The sequence below is a fragment of the Thermothelomyces thermophilus genome, chromosome 6 (assembly GCF_000226095.1).
Source record: "Thermothelomyces thermophilus ATCC 42464 chromosome 6, complete sequence".
NCBI lineage: Eukaryota > Fungi > Ascomycota > Sordariomycetes > Sordariales > Chaetomiaceae > Thermothelomyces > Thermothelomyces thermophilus.
Genome location: NC_016477.1, coordinates 1,351,162 through 1,368,960, shown reverse-complemented (window position 1 = coordinate 1,368,960; position 17,799 = coordinate 1,351,162). Strand labels below are relative to the sequence as shown.

At 56.2% G+C, this 17,799-nt stretch overlaps 3 protein-coding genes across 3 annotated transcripts; 1 reads left to right on the top strand and 2 right to left on the bottom strand.

Annotated features, from left to right (window-relative positions):
• Positions 1-296: 296 nt before the first annotated feature.
• On the bottom strand, positions 297-2,440 carry MYCTH_2310234 (uncharacterized protein). The gene is made up of 3 exons (XM_003665907.1): positions 2,399-2,440; positions 1,953-2,317; positions 297-1,869 (listed from the first exon to the last, which is right to left on the bottom strand). Exons 2-3 carry the CDS (start codon positions 2,206-2,208, stop codon positions 674-676), a joined length of 1,452 nt encoding a protein of 483 aa, XP_003665955.1. The 5' UTR covers positions 2,209-2,317; positions 2,399-2,440; the 3' UTR covers positions 297-673.
• A 635-nt stretch (positions 2,441-3,075) lies between these two features.
• MYCTH_2310232 (uncharacterized protein) lies at positions 3,076-9,124 on the bottom strand. The gene is made up of 3 exons (XM_003665906.1): positions 8,433-9,124; positions 3,420-8,374; positions 3,076-3,366 (listed from the first exon to the last, which is right to left on the bottom strand). Exons 1-3 carry the CDS (start codon positions 8,956-8,958, stop codon positions 3,256-3,258), a joined length of 5,592 nt encoding a protein of 1,863 aa, XP_003665954.1. The 5' UTR covers positions 8,959-9,124; the 3' UTR covers positions 3,076-3,255.
• A 1,764-nt stretch (positions 9,125-10,888) lies between these two features.
• Positions 10,889-17,786, top strand: MYCTH_2310228 (uncharacterized protein). Its single transcript, XM_003665905.1, has 3 exons — positions 10,889-11,049; positions 11,120-16,360; positions 16,416-17,786. The coding sequence occupies exons 2-3, from the start codon at positions 11,152-11,154 to the stop codon at positions 17,561-17,563; spliced, it is 6,357 nt and encodes a 2,118-aa protein (XP_003665953.1). The 5' UTR covers positions 10,889-11,049; positions 11,120-11,151; the 3' UTR covers positions 17,564-17,786.
• Positions 17,787-17,799: the final 13 nt, after the last annotated feature.

Genomic DNA, 17,799 nt, shown 5'->3' with positions numbered 1-17,799 from the left:
GAGATGATACGCGAGCCGATGTCGGATAACGGAGCGGAACGTGCACCCAAGCAAACAAACACCGGAAAACGATGAAGAGAGAGAGACGGCAGAGAAGCGAAGAAACTTGCGACTCGACGAATTTTCCCAAGAGTTACGCATGGCGGTGAAACAGCCATGGTGTGGCTACATTCGTCAACTACTTTATGTCTCCTGGCTCCCTCTCCTGCGACCAGACGCGCTCGATCCCCAAGGAACCGACTGCCGGCATGCGTACGAAGTACTGCTAGCTAGCGTAGGTGAGCGAATCGGATCGCCCGAGACGCGGAGCATGCTCTAATGTATGTTACACAGCCGCAGGCCGCGAGCAGCCTCCATGCCTTCCGCTAATGACCAGATCTGTATGTACATCTGTGAAGTATAAGGGACATGGTATTTGACTAACTGTGAGCCAGGAGTTCTAAGACCATGAGCGCCATCTAGTGTACCGTATTTTACATAATCTAATACCTAGAGAATGGGCATGATCCACCATCTTCCGCGATAAGTCAGCAGGGGCACTGCCCAAGATGCGCACCCTACGAAGCTCAATTTGAGGCTTGAGCTCAGGGGAGGGGGGACTGCGGCTGGTTGCTTCTCCAAATGGGGATGGCCTGGGAGACTCGTCTCTTCCTTTTCCCCGTGTCCCCTCCCCTTACTTTCGCTGATGTACCAACCGCCCCTTGACCCACACCTTGATGGTGTTGCGGTCGTCTCCAGCGTACACCCACTTGGCCACCCTCTCGGGCCAGCTCTCCCAGCCAAACACGTCCACGTTCCCGGCGCCGCCGCCGCCGCCCTCTTCATCATCCACCTCCTCCTCTTCCCCGTCCTCCCGGATGGCGCCCAGCCCGATCAGCTGCGCGTCCCACTCCATCCCGACCTCGAACCCGCCGACCTTGTCCCCGAGCCCGACCGCCTCGGCCCCGCCCCTGGTGGCGAGGAAGAGGACCTCCTCGACGCCGAGCTTGTCCCGCTCCTGCCCGCCCGGCCCGAACGCGACGTGGCGGCTGACGAGGGCGGCCTGCCTCGCCGCCTCGAGCACGCTGGCGCTGTAGCCGCCGCTGACGTCGGTGCCCAGGCCGCAGACGATGCCGCGGTCGAGCAGCAGCCGGCGGACGGGGGCCGCGCCGCTCGTCAGCGCCGAGTTGCTGCACGGGCAGTGGCTGACCTTGGCGCCCCGCGCCGCCACCAGGTCCGCCTCGCCCTCCGTCAGGTGAACCGCGTGCGCGAGCACCGTCCGCGGCTTGAGCAGGCCCGCCGCGTCGTAGACGGCCGCGTACGAGCCGTCCGCCGCGCCCGTCAGCGACCGCGGGAAGAGCTCCTGCACCAGCGCGATTTCCGGCTTGTTCTCGGATATGTGCGTCTGCACCGGCAGGGCCGTCTCCTCTGCCAGGGCCCCGAGCTGCCGCAAGAGGGGGAGGGTGCAGGCGGGCGCGAAGCGAGGCGTGATTACGGGCCGGATGAGCGAAAAGGCTGGGTCGATGCTGCGGATGTGCGCGATGGTGGCCTTGGTGGCGGCGATGGAGGCCTCGGGGGAGGCGTCGCGGTAGTAGTCCGGAGAGAGCTCCGAGTCCATGCAGACGCGGCCGATGAGGGCGCGCTGGCCAAATCCCATGCAGAGGTCGGCGAGGAGATTGGTCGAGGAGACGTCAATAGTCGCGTAGTAGGCCGCGCAGGTGGTGCCGTGGGAGAGAGTCTTGCGGATGACGCGCGTGTAGACCCGGCGGGCTTTGGCCGCCTCCGAAAGGGAGGCCTCCATCGGAAAGGTGTACGTCTTGAGCCATTGAAGCAGTGTAGAGCTGCCGAATATCCCGGCGTTGGGGTATTGCGGAGCGTGGATGTGCGTGTCTATGAAGTAGTGGTGAATCGTGTCTAGTGAGCGAAACTGAACCCCGACCAGAAGAAGAGTGATGAAAATTGACGGGATGTACCGATAAACCCAGGGAAGAAGAACTGTCCCTCTTTAGCCTTCACAACCTCCACATCTGCCTCCGCCCACCCCAATCGAGGGAGTACCGTCTCCCTTGCTTTGGACTCATCGCAGTCCTTCTCGATGGCGACAATCGTTCCGGACTTGTCGACAAAGACAGCCGTTTGGTGCAGGTACTCGAGCTCGTCGAGCACCTTGCTGTGCACAAAGGAGCCAAGGAACACCTTGTTCCTGGATTCCAAATTGGTCTGCCGCATAGGGTGCCAAGGTGATTTCTGCAATTTGAAAAGGGGAAAATGCAAGCCCACTTGGCTGGCCGTTGCAAGGTAACAACGCGGAAAGAACCACGCTGAGGTGACTCAACAGCTACACCTACCATCTCTGTCAGCTTTGCAGAACACGGAAAAGAGATCGCAGAGAAATTTTCATCCACAACCACTCACTCACTATCACTTCTGGCTCCCGGGTTCACGAGCCAAACCAACTCGTAATCTCGAATCGTTCAGAGATTCCACGATAGAGTCGAAAGGCGGAGGACAAGTCTAAATAACACTCGCAATCGTAGGAGCTAAGAAAAGGAGAGAACAAGCCCCCAAAACCCACAAAAGGAGAATCATTCGAAATCAATGGAGCCAGGGAAGGACTCTTTATACACAATCGCTCCTACCTGCCGTAGTTCATTCAAGCCATCCTTACCTCCAACCTCCGAACTCCCGGTTCTAGGTCCAACTTCCCGCGCCGCGATCCATCGGGCGGGTCCCGTCTTGGCGCTCTTATCCAACCGCGGAAGGTTCAAGAGCGGAGTTCGGCCAGCGCCGGGGGCCGCCCGCAGCTGGCCGCTTCCCACGATTGCGCTCACTGCATCTCTCGTCATTTCGAGGTCGGTACATACAGATCAACCAGATCAACCCAAGCCGACTAAGTGCGTCGAGCTCACCGATTGACGCTGGAGGTCGACCACACAGCGACTGCGGCGCAAGCTTGGCTTTTAGACCGCCGACGTCACAGTCCCAGCAGGTTGGGCAGATGGGGGATCACACCGCCCCGCTAGACCGATTTGATGGGACCGAAAATGGAGGGCAAAATAGCAATTGCGGAACCAACGCTTTTGAACCGAACACCATTATCTAATCATTTGATTACAACATGGGTACGCCCCGAGGCGCACCTCGTCTAAGCCGCGATTTACAAGCCGATAACTCGTACTTATGCTGCCTCAAGCGCAATTACAAGACATGATCATAATAATCCTAGCCCATTCCACAAGGAACTTCGAATCTTCCTCCTGAAGAATCCCAATTCTCTCATAGCTGTGCCGTCGCAATGGCGGCAGCATGGTTCTCCGTGTACGAAATCGAGACAGTCACACTTTTGACGCCCGCCTTTTCAGCAGCTTCCTGGGCGGCACCGTGAAGCTAAACCAAGTTAGTTACTACTTCATGCCACAGTGAGACCGAGGAAGACGCACCTTGACCGTTGGGGCCCCGTTCTGATCCGTCAGGATCTCAATGTCCTTCATGGCCGCACCCGCCCCCTTGCTGGCAACTCCCAGGGCCTTGAAGACCGCCTCCTTGGCGCTCCACCTCCCGGCAAACGCCTTCTGAGGCGACCGGCCTGTGGTCGATCCAAGGCAATATTGCATCTCAGCCGGAGTAAAGTTGCGCTCCAAAAACGTGTCGTTGTCTGCGTTTATGGCAGCGATATCCTCAACATCGAACCCAACACGCGTGTTGATGCTCTCCAGCTGCCGCGCGTTCCGGCTAAGCACCGACTCCAGCGTCGCCTTGCGCTCCGAGTGAGTCTGCGTCTGTTCCGACAGCTTCATGAAGTTGCTAGGGAATGTGATCAATCCCGTTTTCTTGTCCGCAGTAGCCCGCGCGTCAGGGTTCAGGAGCACCGAGCTGAGCTGCTCATCCGTGTATGGTGCCTTGTCCTTGGCGACGAACAACGAGTTGTTGATCATGCCATTGTGGAAGTAGCGGTAAGCCTTCTTCTGCCGAGCCTCAACCTTGACCCGGTACTCCTCGAAGGTCTCCTTGTCCAGAGTGGCAAAGAGATACCGCGGGTGGACGCCGATTGCCTGGGCACCCTTCTGGCCGAAACCAAAAGACGTGACCGAGAACGCCTTCACGCCGTCTGTCTGGATGCTGCGGCTCGGGTAGACGATGTAGTCAAACTTCTCCATCACCTCATCCACGTTGTCGGCATTGCGGTTTCCAGGAACAAGACCAGTATTGAGAACCTGCAAGCACCCGTTCATCATCCAGGCACCGGCAGCGCCCTTGGGGTGGCCCGTGAGGTATTTCTGGAAAATACCGAGGACAGCATTGCCCTTCTTACGACCAAGATGGGCAAGCTGCTGGCAGATGACCGAGGATTCGTTCTTGTCGTTAGCCTTGGTAGACGTGCCGTGGAACGATGCAACACCGAGGTCATCAATCGTGAGACCCCACGTCGCCAAAGCACCACGCAGGGGAGCGATGCTCGGGTCGCCCTTCCAGAAATTGTTGCCATAGCTGCGGAGGACCTCCTTCTTCTGCCTCTCGGCCTCCTTTTCAATGTGTCTTGCGCGGTCCGCGACATATTCGGCGACCTCACCCTCCGACCGACCGTCAGCCTTGAGGGCTTCGGCCTCAGCCGCGAGGTACTCGAGATCAGCTTCCTTGTCTTGCTCAATCTGCCTGGTGCGGCGTTCAATCTGTCGCCGCCTGTAATTGATGTCGAGCAGGGGCGACTCGTATTTGCCGCGGTGCTCCCGAGCAGTTGTGAGGATACCTTGGCCGGGTGCAGGCACCGAGCGCCCAATCTTGTCCGACGCTGTCGTGGTAAGAGCCAGAATACCATAGATCGGAACGCCCATATCCAAGGCCAGCTTGGCAGTCATGATGACCTGGACACCGCAACCCTGAGCCTCCATGAAGCCGTTCCTGGTCGTGGTCGTAGGCCTCGACATCTCCTTGGGCGTCCGACCATGCGCAAACTCGTCCACGGCGTTGCTGGTGGCCTTCATGTTGGCGAACTCATAAGAGCCCTCCTCACCGAAGTCGTCAAATCCGCCGACAATGCACACCCGGGCCTTGCCTTCCATAATGGTCTCGTAGCCGACGTCGAGGGACTCAACGGCAGTGGCGCAGGCTGCGACAGGAGTCTTGATCGGGCCGGACGACGAGAGGAGCAGCATGTTGACCCAAGCAGCCATGGTGTTGATGAACGACTCTTGGAGGATATCGTTCTGGAGCGGCTTGTCGAGGAACCGGTCGCGGTGCATGCCCCGAAGTGCCTTCGCACCGCCCATGCCGGAGCCCACGCAGTTGCCCACTTCAGAGACATGGACATACTTGTAGAACTCGTACGGGTCGGTGATACCGGCAGACAACAAAGCCTCGGCAGTAGAGACAAGGACAAACAAAGCTACCGGGTCAACCTGAGAGATAATATCGTCAGGAATACCATAGCGCTTGGCATCCCAGCCCGTAGGGATCTGGCCGGCAACAAGACGGTCGAACCGAAGCGCCTTCGGGATCCAGAGAGACGCGCCCTTCTTCATGCGCACAGTGTATTCGCCCGTCTCGGGAATCTCAAAGATCTCCACCTTGTCACCGTGCTCACGCTTGAATTCCTCGGCAGTGTCCTTGGAGGCCTGGAAGGGGTCCAGATCCTCCTCAATAACAACCTCATGCATCAGCTGCTTCTTGTTGGGGTCGTAACCGTCAAAAAGTTCGGGTTCGATCAGGCGAATGCCGGAATGTTCCAGGATGTACTTCTCGTACTTGGGCTTCACGTCTTTGTCATCGACCGGCTCGCCAGTCTTGGCATCCACCCAGCCGGAGCATGGCTGGCCCTTGATCGGCCCGTTGTGGTTCTTGATGAGACCCATGATCCAGGCCATCTCGATGCAGCCCTCGATCGAGAACTCACCGTAAGCCTCCATCTCCCACCTGGTCCTGGCATTACCCCATGGTCCGACTTCAGCAAAGCCCGTGACAACAACCACCTTGTCGAGGTCGACCATGCCCCTGAGCTTCTCATTGAGAGGAGCAACCTCCGAGTCCCAGTTCGGGAGGGGTGGGAAGTCGAACTTGATGTTGGCGCGGGGCTCGATGATCTTCTGCTTATAGAGAGCCTCCGAGTCTTCTCCGTTGATGATCTTGTTCTCCGCAGCAGTCTCCTTGCTGACTGCGTAACGGATTTCACTCGTCTCAGTCAGGGTCTTGCGCTCCTTCGTCATGGTCTCGTTGAGGTTGGGGATGAACTGCAAACCGCCGTTGAGGTCTGCAAAAACGGGCTCATTCTGGCAAAGATCGACGATGGTTTGGGACATTAAGCCGAGAAGGTTAAACGCCATTTCCTGCTGCGAGAAAGTGCGAACACCGAAGCGCTCAACAGCCTCGGCCACGATGTTGTTGCCGGACATCAAGCCTGTACCGCGAGTCCAACCAATAATGGCGCCGCAAATGGTGAGGTAATTACCCCAGTCCTCAGAAGCCCACCGATTGAAAAGAGTCTCGAGGCCGAGCTTAGACTCAGAATACAGGCCGTCGCTGCCAAATGTTCCATGGTTGGGCGAAAGCGGGAGAATAACCTGAGCGGGGCGTGTCTCGTAGCCCCGAGCAGCCTTCTGGGCCTTGACATTGCCGAGAAGACGGATGGTGTTGGTGAGCATGACGCGATGAGCTAGCTCAGACTTAGAATCGATCCCATCAATTTGTCGGCCCTGCTCGGAAATGGCAGCGAACGGGACAACGTAATCGAGATCCCAGCCCAGGCCGTTCTTGGGGTCATAGATGTAGTCGACCAGCGCGTTGATGTCCTGGACACTGCCCTGGTTACAAGGTACCACCACGAGCTGAGAACCGCGCGAGCCATACCGAGCATACATCGACTGGTAATACTCGGTGACTTCGCGCGAGAAGCGGCTTGTGGTGACGATGACCTTGGCACCGCCACTGATGAGCCCCTTAAGAACCTCGGCGCCGATAGAGCCAACACCAGCACCAGTCATCAGCACGTATTTATTGCTGAAAGTGAGACCGTTCTTAGCTGCTCCTTCGAGACAGTCAAGATAGATCTTGGTGAGCTTCCTGTCAAAGTCCCACCCGTGCTGTGTCTTTTTGCGGAGATGGAGGAACGGGATGGTCTCGACCTTGCCCTTGGGCTTGCCCTTCTTCGAGAGACCGTTGATTCTTCCATTCTCCTTGGGAATGATCTGACTCTCGTTCATGCCAAGTGAACGAATGACCTCGCTGTACAGGCTCTTGATCTCATGCTGCGACCCCTTGGAGAACTTGTACTGCTGTCGAATCAACTTGTAGATCCTGGAGAGATCATTCTGGACCTTGGTCCGGTTGCCATACTCCGAGATCTTGCCGCCCTCGGCCATTTGCTGCACATAGTGCTCCAACTTCCGGCAGCTCGCCCTCGGAACCTCTTCATAGCTCATCTTGCCCTCAGCATCGATGGTGGTTTTAGGGCCAGTCGGAATGGCGACATCTTTGTACACAGGGTCGACTCCGAGAGACTCTTTGCAATTTTCGATGAGCTGGGCCCCGAGTTCCTTAGCAAGTTTGTAGGTCTCGCCGCGCTCAGTGGGGCAGTTGTCAATGTGGTACTGCATGAACTCCAGAAGAGTGGGATTCGAGCGATTCATGATCCGGATGCACTGGCTGACAATCTCGCGGTCAACAGCCTTCAGCCTGCCGAAAATGATGTCATAGTACATGCTCAAGGCGTCCTGGCGTGCCCAATTCCACGAAGAATCGTAAACGCGGGCCTTGAGAGGGCTGAAACATGGTTCAATCCCCGTAGCGTAGAAGTCGCCGTGCTCGGCCAACCACAGGTCAAGTTGAGACTGGAGGACCTTGGTCGACTCCTGCGACGCCTGGAACGCCTTGTCGCCCGCACGGATATCGATTTTGAGGTACCTGGCAATCAGCTCAAGCTGCTGTTTGAACAGCGCCTTCTGGTCGCTGGTCAATGCCTCGATCGCAGCGGGATCCATCATCATGCCACCTCCAACACCGGCTGCGGGGCCAGCGGCAGCAGCGCTGGAGAGGCTTATGCCCGCATTTGAAGCATATTTCTGGGTCACGTCGTCGAGGAAGGCCTTTGCATCGGCGTCTGATCCCAGACGAGCAGGGGGCTCCATGGTGATAGCGAGCAGAAGCACGCCATCCTGCCGACCAGACCCCAGACCCCACCTTGTCTCGAGGTACTTCCGCGCAGTTGTGATGTTAAAGCCACCCGGCATCTTGGAGGATATAAGACGGGCAATGAGGCCCTGAGAAGTCTTGCCAAGGTTCCCGTCAAAAGTAGCCTGTATCGCGGCACCCAATTCGTCGAGGGGCGTGTCTTCGGGCTTCTCGGGCGTCGAGCCGAATTCTTTGCCTAGATCGCCGAGAATCTCATTTTGGAGAGTCGACTTGCCTGGAGAAACGGGTCCGTTAGCGAGGTTACCCGTAAACCAAAACAGCCGCCAACTTACCGCCAACCAAATCTTTGATCGCCTTGCTGAGAGGAATGTCTTGAATGGATTTCTTAAGTTTCTGGGCAATCAATGCCCGCACGATATCGAGGGCCTGGACAGGTGCATCCGGCACCTGGGCGGCCGGCCCGGCACACGGTGGTGGAGGGGCCGCAGCAACCGGAGCGGGAGCGGCGGCGGGGGCGGCTGCAGGTGCACTCGACGAGCTAGCCTCGGGTGCGGCAGGCTCGGGCTCCTCCTCGACCGGGTCGACAGCGTAATATATCTCTTTGGCGTCCTTGTTGTAGCAAAGAATTTGTCTCTGCACCGATTTGGCAGCGTCGTAGGCTTCGTACTTGGCGGCCAGAGTGCGTTTCGCCATCACGCCGAGTGTGTCCGCAGGACCGATCTCGACGATCCGCTCCGCCACTTGCTCCGCGAGGAAAACATCTTGGGTTTCAATCCACCTCACAGGCGAGGCAAATTGGTATGCAAGCAGCTCCACAAGGAGCGTGTGAGCAAGCTCCTGCTCTACCTCGTGGCGCATCTTGTTTTGCGGTTGAATTAAGGTGTAGTAGTTTGGACTGGAAACGCGGGAAGATGGAGCGAGGAGGCGTTAACAGGAAGATCATCCACCAGGTTTAATGGGGTATCTTCTAGAGACGGTGGGGAGCCTTCCTCGGCTGCTGGATACGCAACAAGAAGGAAAGTGGCCGTCAAGGTTGAAAGGCCTAGAAAGGGCGATTGTGGAAGTGAAAGAAAAGAGCCCTTCAAAGGAAAGCGAGGGGTTGCGTCCTCCTGGAAAATCCGGAGAGGAAAAGATCGAAGAGATAGGAACAACAGCGGTGGACACGAACTTGCGGTTCCGAGTCCGATATGCTACGTATGACACGCTAGGGGCAACAGCAAAAATCTGGAAGGCGCTGCGTCGTCGGGGTGCAACTGTTGAATGGATTTTGGGTAACACCCCCCTGCCGCGGCTGGTACAGCCTGCAGATTTGCTTCTCAACCAAACCACACACTAACCTAACACGGTTTAGCGTCCCGCCTGTCGGTTACCCCACGGCTTTGGAGGCGTTGATCTCGAAGTCGCGGTACTTAAGACGAAGACAAACTTGGCACGCTAGAGTCCAACACGCGGAACCCGAAAATGCCAGTGGCTGCTCACATCCATTTCCTGTCCCGATCAAGATCCATTTCCTGTCCCGATCAAGATAGGGCGCTTCACAACTTTATAGAGTACGTACGGGGATACGAATGTATACGAAGTACATGGTCGGTTAAATATACGAGAACCCATGCATGTCTGTGTATTGTTCCACATTCCAGTTCGAGCGGCGTTATCGCCAATATCTTGACTGTGCATTTGGCCTGCAATCCAGTTCGAACCTACGGAGTAGACTATGGGCGGCATGAGAAAGCGTTGTAGGAATAACTGTAGCAGTGAAAACCGGCCCAACAAGGGAGTGAACATATTTCGTGCAAGATCCTCCCCAATGGGCGGAATCAACAGGACTTGCTCATCAATTCTTGACTCCTTCACCTTAAACTGGTGATGTGAAATTAGACTCCTCCAAGGGGAAACGATTACTAAACTAACCAATCTACCTACTAGGTAGGTATCCATGCATACACACTACTAATCGTCGTAAGGTTTCACGTACTTGCAGTACATGTAATCATCCTCAGTACTTGGTGGTCACTCTATCATCATGATGCAGAAAACGCAACCCGCCTGGTGATGGCTTGAGGTAACTGGTACACGTATTCCAAGACTCGAATCTGCTGCCGCAAGCACCTAAACACGGCCATATCGGTCGGACCACGTGTTTTCTCACTCCACTACTCACCGCATCAAAATGCGTTGCGAGATTTCCAAGGGTCTTGACAATATGTACTTATGTACTTCAACTACCCAAATGTTACCATGAGGGGAGAGTATCAATCTGAGGCTGCTACTGGAGTACAGAATTCTGTTTCCTTTGATCCGTGAGTCCGATTGTCGTGCGAATCCATTGGGGTCTGGATGGAGTCTTCGGCAAAGGTACCGGTACAAATTTTGCTGGGTTGCATGGAGCACACAACTTGACAGGTGGGGCTCCCGTTATGGGCTCAATGCCCTGAGTGGGAGAGTTCGGATGGACAGGGGGTGAGTCCATGGGCGCAGAGCCCGCCACATGCCCGACTCTTCCCCAACAAGATCCAAAAATTTGGGCGAGCAACGCGGCAGCTGCAATCCATGCGATAGCCCAAGGATTTGAACAACTTTGTGTTGAGTGTTAGGGAAAGCTCGGAAAGCAACGCTATTTAGTAAACAACCCCGGTCCCACCTTCAGACCAGGGTCCCGACATTACATCCAATCATTATCCCCCCAGCGAGAGCCACCGCAACCGTCTTGGGGCATTCCTTTCTTCGTCCTCTCGCCTGCGACTTGCCTTCCGGATGCCCCCCTCCTTTCTGTCTGTGAAAACCACGACCCAACTCCCCTCGGGCAGGTTTTACATTCAACAATAACGTTTCTCTTCCACTTCGTGTCATCTCCTGCGCGAGGCACTTCCTGGGCCGTCCTTTAGCAACGCCCTGTCACATCTTTCGCGGCTTCCTGGCCATTGTCGCTGGTCTTTCCCGCTACTGTTGGTATGTCGTGTTTCCTCGTGCTCCTCGACTGGCAAGCTCAAAATTGGAATCAACACTGAACAAGAAGCAGAGATCCCCCAGATACCCGGACCTTTATACATAATGCACATCAACAACGGCAATGGCACCGGCCCACAGACGGGCGCGGTCACACCCCGCTCTTCGGCCTCGTTGCGTCCCCTCACACTCTCCCACGGCTCTCTCGAAACATCCTTCTTAATACCTACCGGTCTTCATTTCCATGCTTCTCGCTTGAAGGAGGGTTTCGTCGCCACTCTCCCTGCACCCACCGACGAATTGGCCCAAGATGACGAGCCGTCGTCGGTACCCGAGCTCGTGGCACGGTATATGGGCTACATTGCCCAGGAGGTTGCTGAAGGCGAGGACGACGCACAAGGATCGGCCGAGGAGGTGCTCAAGCTCATTCTCAACGAGTTTGAGAGGGCTTTCCTCCGCGGCAACGATGTTCACGCTTTGGTGGCGACGCTCCCTGGCATCGACGCCAAGAAGTTGGAGGTGATTCGCAGCTATTTCGCAGCACGGGCGGCATCGAACCGAGCAATGAAGACCCATGAGTCGGCTCTGTTTCGGGCAGCCGACGAGGGGGCTGCCAAGCTCTACAGCATATTCGGCGGCCAGGGAAACATTGAGGAGTATTTCGAGGAGCTCCGGGAGCTCTACGAAACCTACCCATCATTTGTTGGAGATCTTGTGGCGTCCTCCGCCGAACTCTTGCAGACCTTGGCGAGCCATCCCAGCGCGGAGAAGCTGTACTCAAAAGGCCTGGACATCATGAGTTGGCTGCATCACCGGGAAGCCACGCCAGAGGTGGATTACCTCGTTTCTGCGCCGGTCAGTTTTCCTCTGATTGGTCTTGTCCAACTCGCACACTACCAGGTTACCTGCAAGGTGCTCGGTCTCCATCCCGGCGTCCTGCGGGAGAGGTTGAGCGGAACCACAGGACACTCGCAAGGCATCATTCTTGCTGCTGTAACAGCGGCGGCGAATTCATGGGAGTCATTCGAGGACGTCGCCAAATCTGCCTTGACCATCCTTTTCTGGATTGGTGCCCGCAGTCAACAGACCTTCCCGATCACTTCGTTGAGCCCGTCCATGCTTCAGGACTCCATCGACAATGGAGAGGGGACGCCCACGCCTATGCTGAGCATCCGCGACCTTCCGCAAGCCGAAGTCCAGAAGCATATCGATCAGACGAATCAGTATCTTCCCGCTGACCAGCATATATCCGTCTCCTTGATCAACAGTCCCCGTAACTTGGTGGTGGCTGGTCCTCCGAGGTCGCTGTGCGGCCTAAACGCCCAGCTCCGAAAGGTCAAGGCTCCTACTGGTCTTGATCAAACCAGGATCCCCCATACTGAGAGGAAGGTCCGGTTTGTCAACCGCTTCCTCCCTATCACCGCCCCGTTCCACAGTAAATACCTCGCCAATGCCAACGCCCTAATCGCCGATGATCTCAAGGATGTCGAGATTGATGTCAAGAGTCTGGGTATTCCCGTCTATGACACCAACACTGGCAAGGACATTCGAGAGGAGATTGATGGAAACATTGTGCCTGCCTTGGTCCGCATGATCACCAGTGACCCGGTCCATTGGGAGAAGGCCACTGTTTTCCCCGGCGCAACGCACATTCTAGACTTCGGTCCAGGAGGCATCTCGGGCCTCGGTGTGCTGACTAGCAGGAACAAGGACGGCACTGGTGTCCGCGTCATCCTGGCCGGAACTGTGAACGGCACCGTTACGGAAGTCGGCTACAAGTCGGAACTCTTTGACCGCGACGAAGAGCACGCCGTCAAGTATGCCGTGGATTGGGTCAAGGAATATGGTCCCAAGCTCGTCAGGACTTCGAGTGGTCAGACTTTCGTCGATACCAAGATGAGCAGGCTGCTGGGCCTGCCACCGTTGATGGTCGCCGGCATGACCCCTACCACGGTGCCCTGGGATTTCGTGGCGGCTACCATGAACGCGGGCTACCAAATCGAGCTCGCGGGAGGTGGCTATTACAACGCTAAGACGATGACCGAAGCCATCACTAAGATTGAGAAGGCGATTCCTCCTGGTCGCGGAATAACCGTCAATCTTATCTACGTGAATCCCCGTGCCATGGGCTGGCAAATTCCGCTGCTTGGTAGGCTCCGGGCGGAGGGTGTGCCGATTGAAGGCCTGACCATTGGCGCGGGTGTTCCGTCCATCGAGGTTGCTCAAGAGTACATTGAGACTCTGGGTCTAAAGCATATCTCGTTCAAACCGGGCTCGATTGAGGCTATTCAGGCCGTCATCAACATTGCCAAGGCCAACCCGACCTTCCCCGTCATTCTCCAGTGGACTGGTGGCAGAGGAGGTGGCCACCACTCGTACGAAGACTTCCACGCTCCCATCCTCGCCATGTACGGCCGCATCCGCCGTCAGGAGAACATCATCCTCGTTGCAGGCAGCGGCTTTGGCGGCGCCGACGACACCTATCCCTACCTCACCGGTGCGTGGTCTACCAAGTACGGCTACCCTCCGATGCCGTACGATGGTTGCTTGTTTGGCAGCCGCATGATGGTTGCCAAGGAGGCCCACACGAGCAAGGCGGCTAAGCAGGCCATCGTCGACGCCCCTGGTCTTGACGATAGCGAATGGGAGAAGACCTACAAGGGCCCTGCGGGCGGAGTCATCACTGTGAGATCTGAGATGGGCGAGCCGATCCACAAGCTCGCCACGCGTGGCGTCCTGTTCTGGGCCGAGATGGATCAGAAGATCTTCAGCCTGCCCAAGGAGAAGCGCGTCCCCGAACTCAGAAAGAACAGGGATTACATCATTAAGAAGCTGAATGCCGACTTCCAGAAGGTGTGGTTTGGTCAGAACCGCGAGGGCAAGGCCGTCGACCTGGAAGATATGACATATGGCGAGGTTGTTCGCCGCATGGTCGAGCTCCTATACGTGAAGGATGAAGCTCGGTGGATTGACCCTTCTTATATGAAGCTGACGGCCGATTTCATCCACCGTGTAGAGGAGCGATTCACGAACAAGCCCGGCCAAGTGTCACTCCTTCAAGGCTTCGCTGCCCTTGAGGAGCCTTACTCCGCCGTTGAGCGCATTCTGTCACACTATCCCGAGGCCGAAACGCAGCTCATCAATGCGCAGGATGTTCAGCACTTCCTGTTGCTCTGCCAGCGACGTGGTCAGAAGCCGGTAACGTTCGTCCCGGCTCTGGATGAGAACTTTGAGTTCTTCTTCAAGAAGGACTCCCTCTGGCAGTCGGAGGATCTGGGTGCCGTCATTGACAAGGACGTTGGCAGAACCTGCATCCTTCAGGGACCCATGGCCGCCAAGCATTCAACTAAGGTCGACGAGCCCGTTAAGGAGATTCTTGACGGCATCCATAACGGCCATATTGAAGGACTGACCCGGGACCTGTACGGGGGCGATGCCTCCAAGATTCCCACTGTCGAGTACTTCGGCGGCAAGCTCATCGAGACCGAAATTCCTTTGGACATTGAGGGCCTCACCGTCTCTATTGATGCCCACAAAAACACTTACCGCCTCTCATCTGCACCCTCGACTCAGCTGCCGTCACTTGAGGCCTGGCTCTCCCTCCTCGCTGGATCGCGCAAGAACTGGCGCTATGCTCTGCTTCAATCGGATGTCATTGTTCAGGGCCAAAAGTACCAGACCAACCCAATCAAGCAGATCTTTGCTCCCACTCGGGGTCTCTTTGTTGAGATCCTCAACCCCAACGACCCTGCCAAGACGGTGATTCTAGTCAAAGAACAGCCTCGACACAACCGCTACGTCGATGTTATCGAGGTCAAGTTGGTCGGCGAGAAGGAAATCGCTGTGAACTTGATCAAAGATACTACCGCCCTCGGAAAGCCTGTAGCTCTTCCTCTCCGGTTCATTTACCGGCCAGAAGCTGGCTATGCGCCCATCCACGAGGTCATGGAAGGTCGCAATGACCGGATCAAGGAGTTCTACTGGCGTGCTTGGTTTGGTGACGACCCGCTCGACCTTGATGCTCCGGTAACCGGCATCTTTGATGGCGGCAAGGCGACCATTACCAGCGAGGCCATCAACGAGTTTGTCCATGCCGTAGGCAACACTGGCGACGCTTTCGTCGACCGCCCGGAGAAGACCATGTACGCGCCGATGGACTTTGCGATTGTGGTGGGCTGGAAGGCTATCACCAAGCCGATATTCCCGCGCAGCATCGATGGCGACCTCCTTAAACTTGTTCATCTCTCCAACCAGTTCCGCATGATGCCTGGCGCTGAGCCTCTCAAGAAAGGCGATGAGGTTTATACCACGGCCCAGGTGAATGCCGTGGTCAACCAAGAATCCGGGAAAATGGTGGAAGTTTGCGGTACCATCACCCGCGACGGCAAGCCGGTCATGGAAGTCACGTCGCAGTTCCTGTACCGCGGCGTCTACACCGACTATGAAAACACTTTCCAGCGCACGGTTGAGAAGCCCATGCAGGTTCATCTCTCCTCGACCAAAGATGTCGCTGTTCTCCGCTCCAAGAGTTGGTTTGTCCTCGATGATCTCGCCACACCGGAGGTTGAACTGCTGGGTCAAACTTTGACCTTCCGCCTTCAAACTCTTGTCCGGTTCAAGAACAAGACCGTCTTTAGCCATGTTGAGACTCGTGGCCAGGTTCTCGTTGAGCTCCCGACTAAGGAGGTCATACAGGTCGCCAGCGTCGATTACGAAGCGGGCGAGTCCCATGGCAACCCCGTCATGGACTACCTTGAGCGCCACGGTGTATCGATCGAGCAGCCGGTCAACTTCGAGAACCCTATCCCCTTGGGTGGCAAGACGCGTCTTCAAATCCGTGCGCCGGCGTCCAACGAGACCTACGCCCGAGTATCTGGTGACTACAATCCGATTCACGTCTCGCGGGTTTTTGCTGCGTACGCCAATCTCCCTGGCACGATCACTCACGGGATGTACACGAGCGCCGCGGTTCGTAGCCTGGTCGAAACGTGGGCAGCGGAAAACAAGAACAACCGCGTGCGAAGCTTCCATGCTTCCCTCACGGGCATGGTGCTACCGAACGACGACATCGACGTCAAGCTACAACACGTTGGCATGGTCGCAGGCCGCAAGATCATCAAGGTCGAAGCCATCAATAAGGAGACAGAGGACAAGGTACTCCTCGGTGAGGCGGAGATTGAGCAACCAGTGACTGCATACGTCTTCACCGGTCAAGGTTCCCAGGAGCAGGGTATGGGTATGGACCTCTACGATAGCAGCCCTATTGCCAGGGAGGTCTGGGACCGTGCGGACAAGTATCTCATGAATACCTATGGTAAGTGCGATCTGCTCTTGCTACTCTTGTGTATCATCGCGCTGACACGAATTAGGCTTCGCGATCACCAACATTGTCCGCAACAACCCGAAGGAGCTGACTATCCACTTTGGTGGCCCGCGCGGCAAGGCAATTCGCCAGAACTACATGGCGATGACATTCGAGACAGTGGCAGCAGACGGCTCCATCAAATCGGAGCGCATTTTCAAGGAGATCAACGAAAAGACGCAATCCTATACCTACCGCTCCCCCGCCGGTCTCCTTTCTGCGACACAGTTCACACAGCCGGCCCTGACGCTGATGGAGAAGGCAAGCTTCGAGGACATGAAGGCCAAGGGGCTCGTGCCGCGTGATAGCACGTTTGCTGGCCACTCTCTCGGCGAGTACTCGGCCCTGGCCGCGCTCGCGGATGTCATGCCTATTGAATCACTCGTGTCAGTCGTCTTCTACCGCGGCTTGACAATGCAAGTCGCCGTCGAGCGCGACGAATCGGGTCGGTCGAACTACAGCATGTGTGCGGTCAACCCCAGCCGTATCAACAAGACTTTCAACGAAGAGGCGCTGCGGTTCGTGGTCAACAACATTGCTGAGACAACAGGCTGGCTTCTCGAGATCGTCAACTACAACATTGCCAACATGCAGTACGTCTGTGCTGGCGACCTCAGGGCTCTTGACACCTTAACTGGTGTAACCAATTACCTGAAGGCCATGAAGATCGACATTGAGCAAATGCGCAAGGAGTTCCAGCCGGAAATGGTCAAGGAGAAGCTTGTTGAGATCATCAAGGCGTGTGCCCAGGAGACAGAGGCCAAGCCGAAGCCTCTGGAACTCCAGCGCGGCTTCGCCACCATCCCTCTCAGGGGCATCGATGTTCCGTTCCACTCGACCTTCTTGCGTTCGGGTGTTAAGCCTTTCCGCAGTTTCCTGCTCAAGAAGATCAACAAGACAACGATCGACCCCAGCAAGCTGATAGGCAAATACATCCCGAACGTGACGGCCAAGCCCTTCGCACTCACTAAGGAATATTTCGAAGACGTCTATCGCCTCACGAACTCTCCCAAGATTGGCCATATCCTGGCCAATTGGGAGGATTACCAGGACGACAGCAGCGAATTGACCACTGCTTTGACGAACGGTGAGAACGATGCGAAGGTCAATGGCGTCAAGGGTCAGAATGAGGTGAATGGCTCCGTCGAGCATTGAAGGGGGTGATGTTACCTTGGACGTGGAAGTCGTGGCAGTCTGGTGTGACTTTATGACGTATTTAGCCTTGTTTGTTACGTTACGGAAAACTTTAATGTCTGTAGCTTATGCGGTGTTTGGGGTGCGATTTGGCTTTACATTAGACTTTAGAGCTTGGTCGACAATTGTATCTGTTTAGCTCGTGTAGAATGTCGCACTTTGATACGTGTGCTTGTCTACCTGTCACTTGCCCTCTG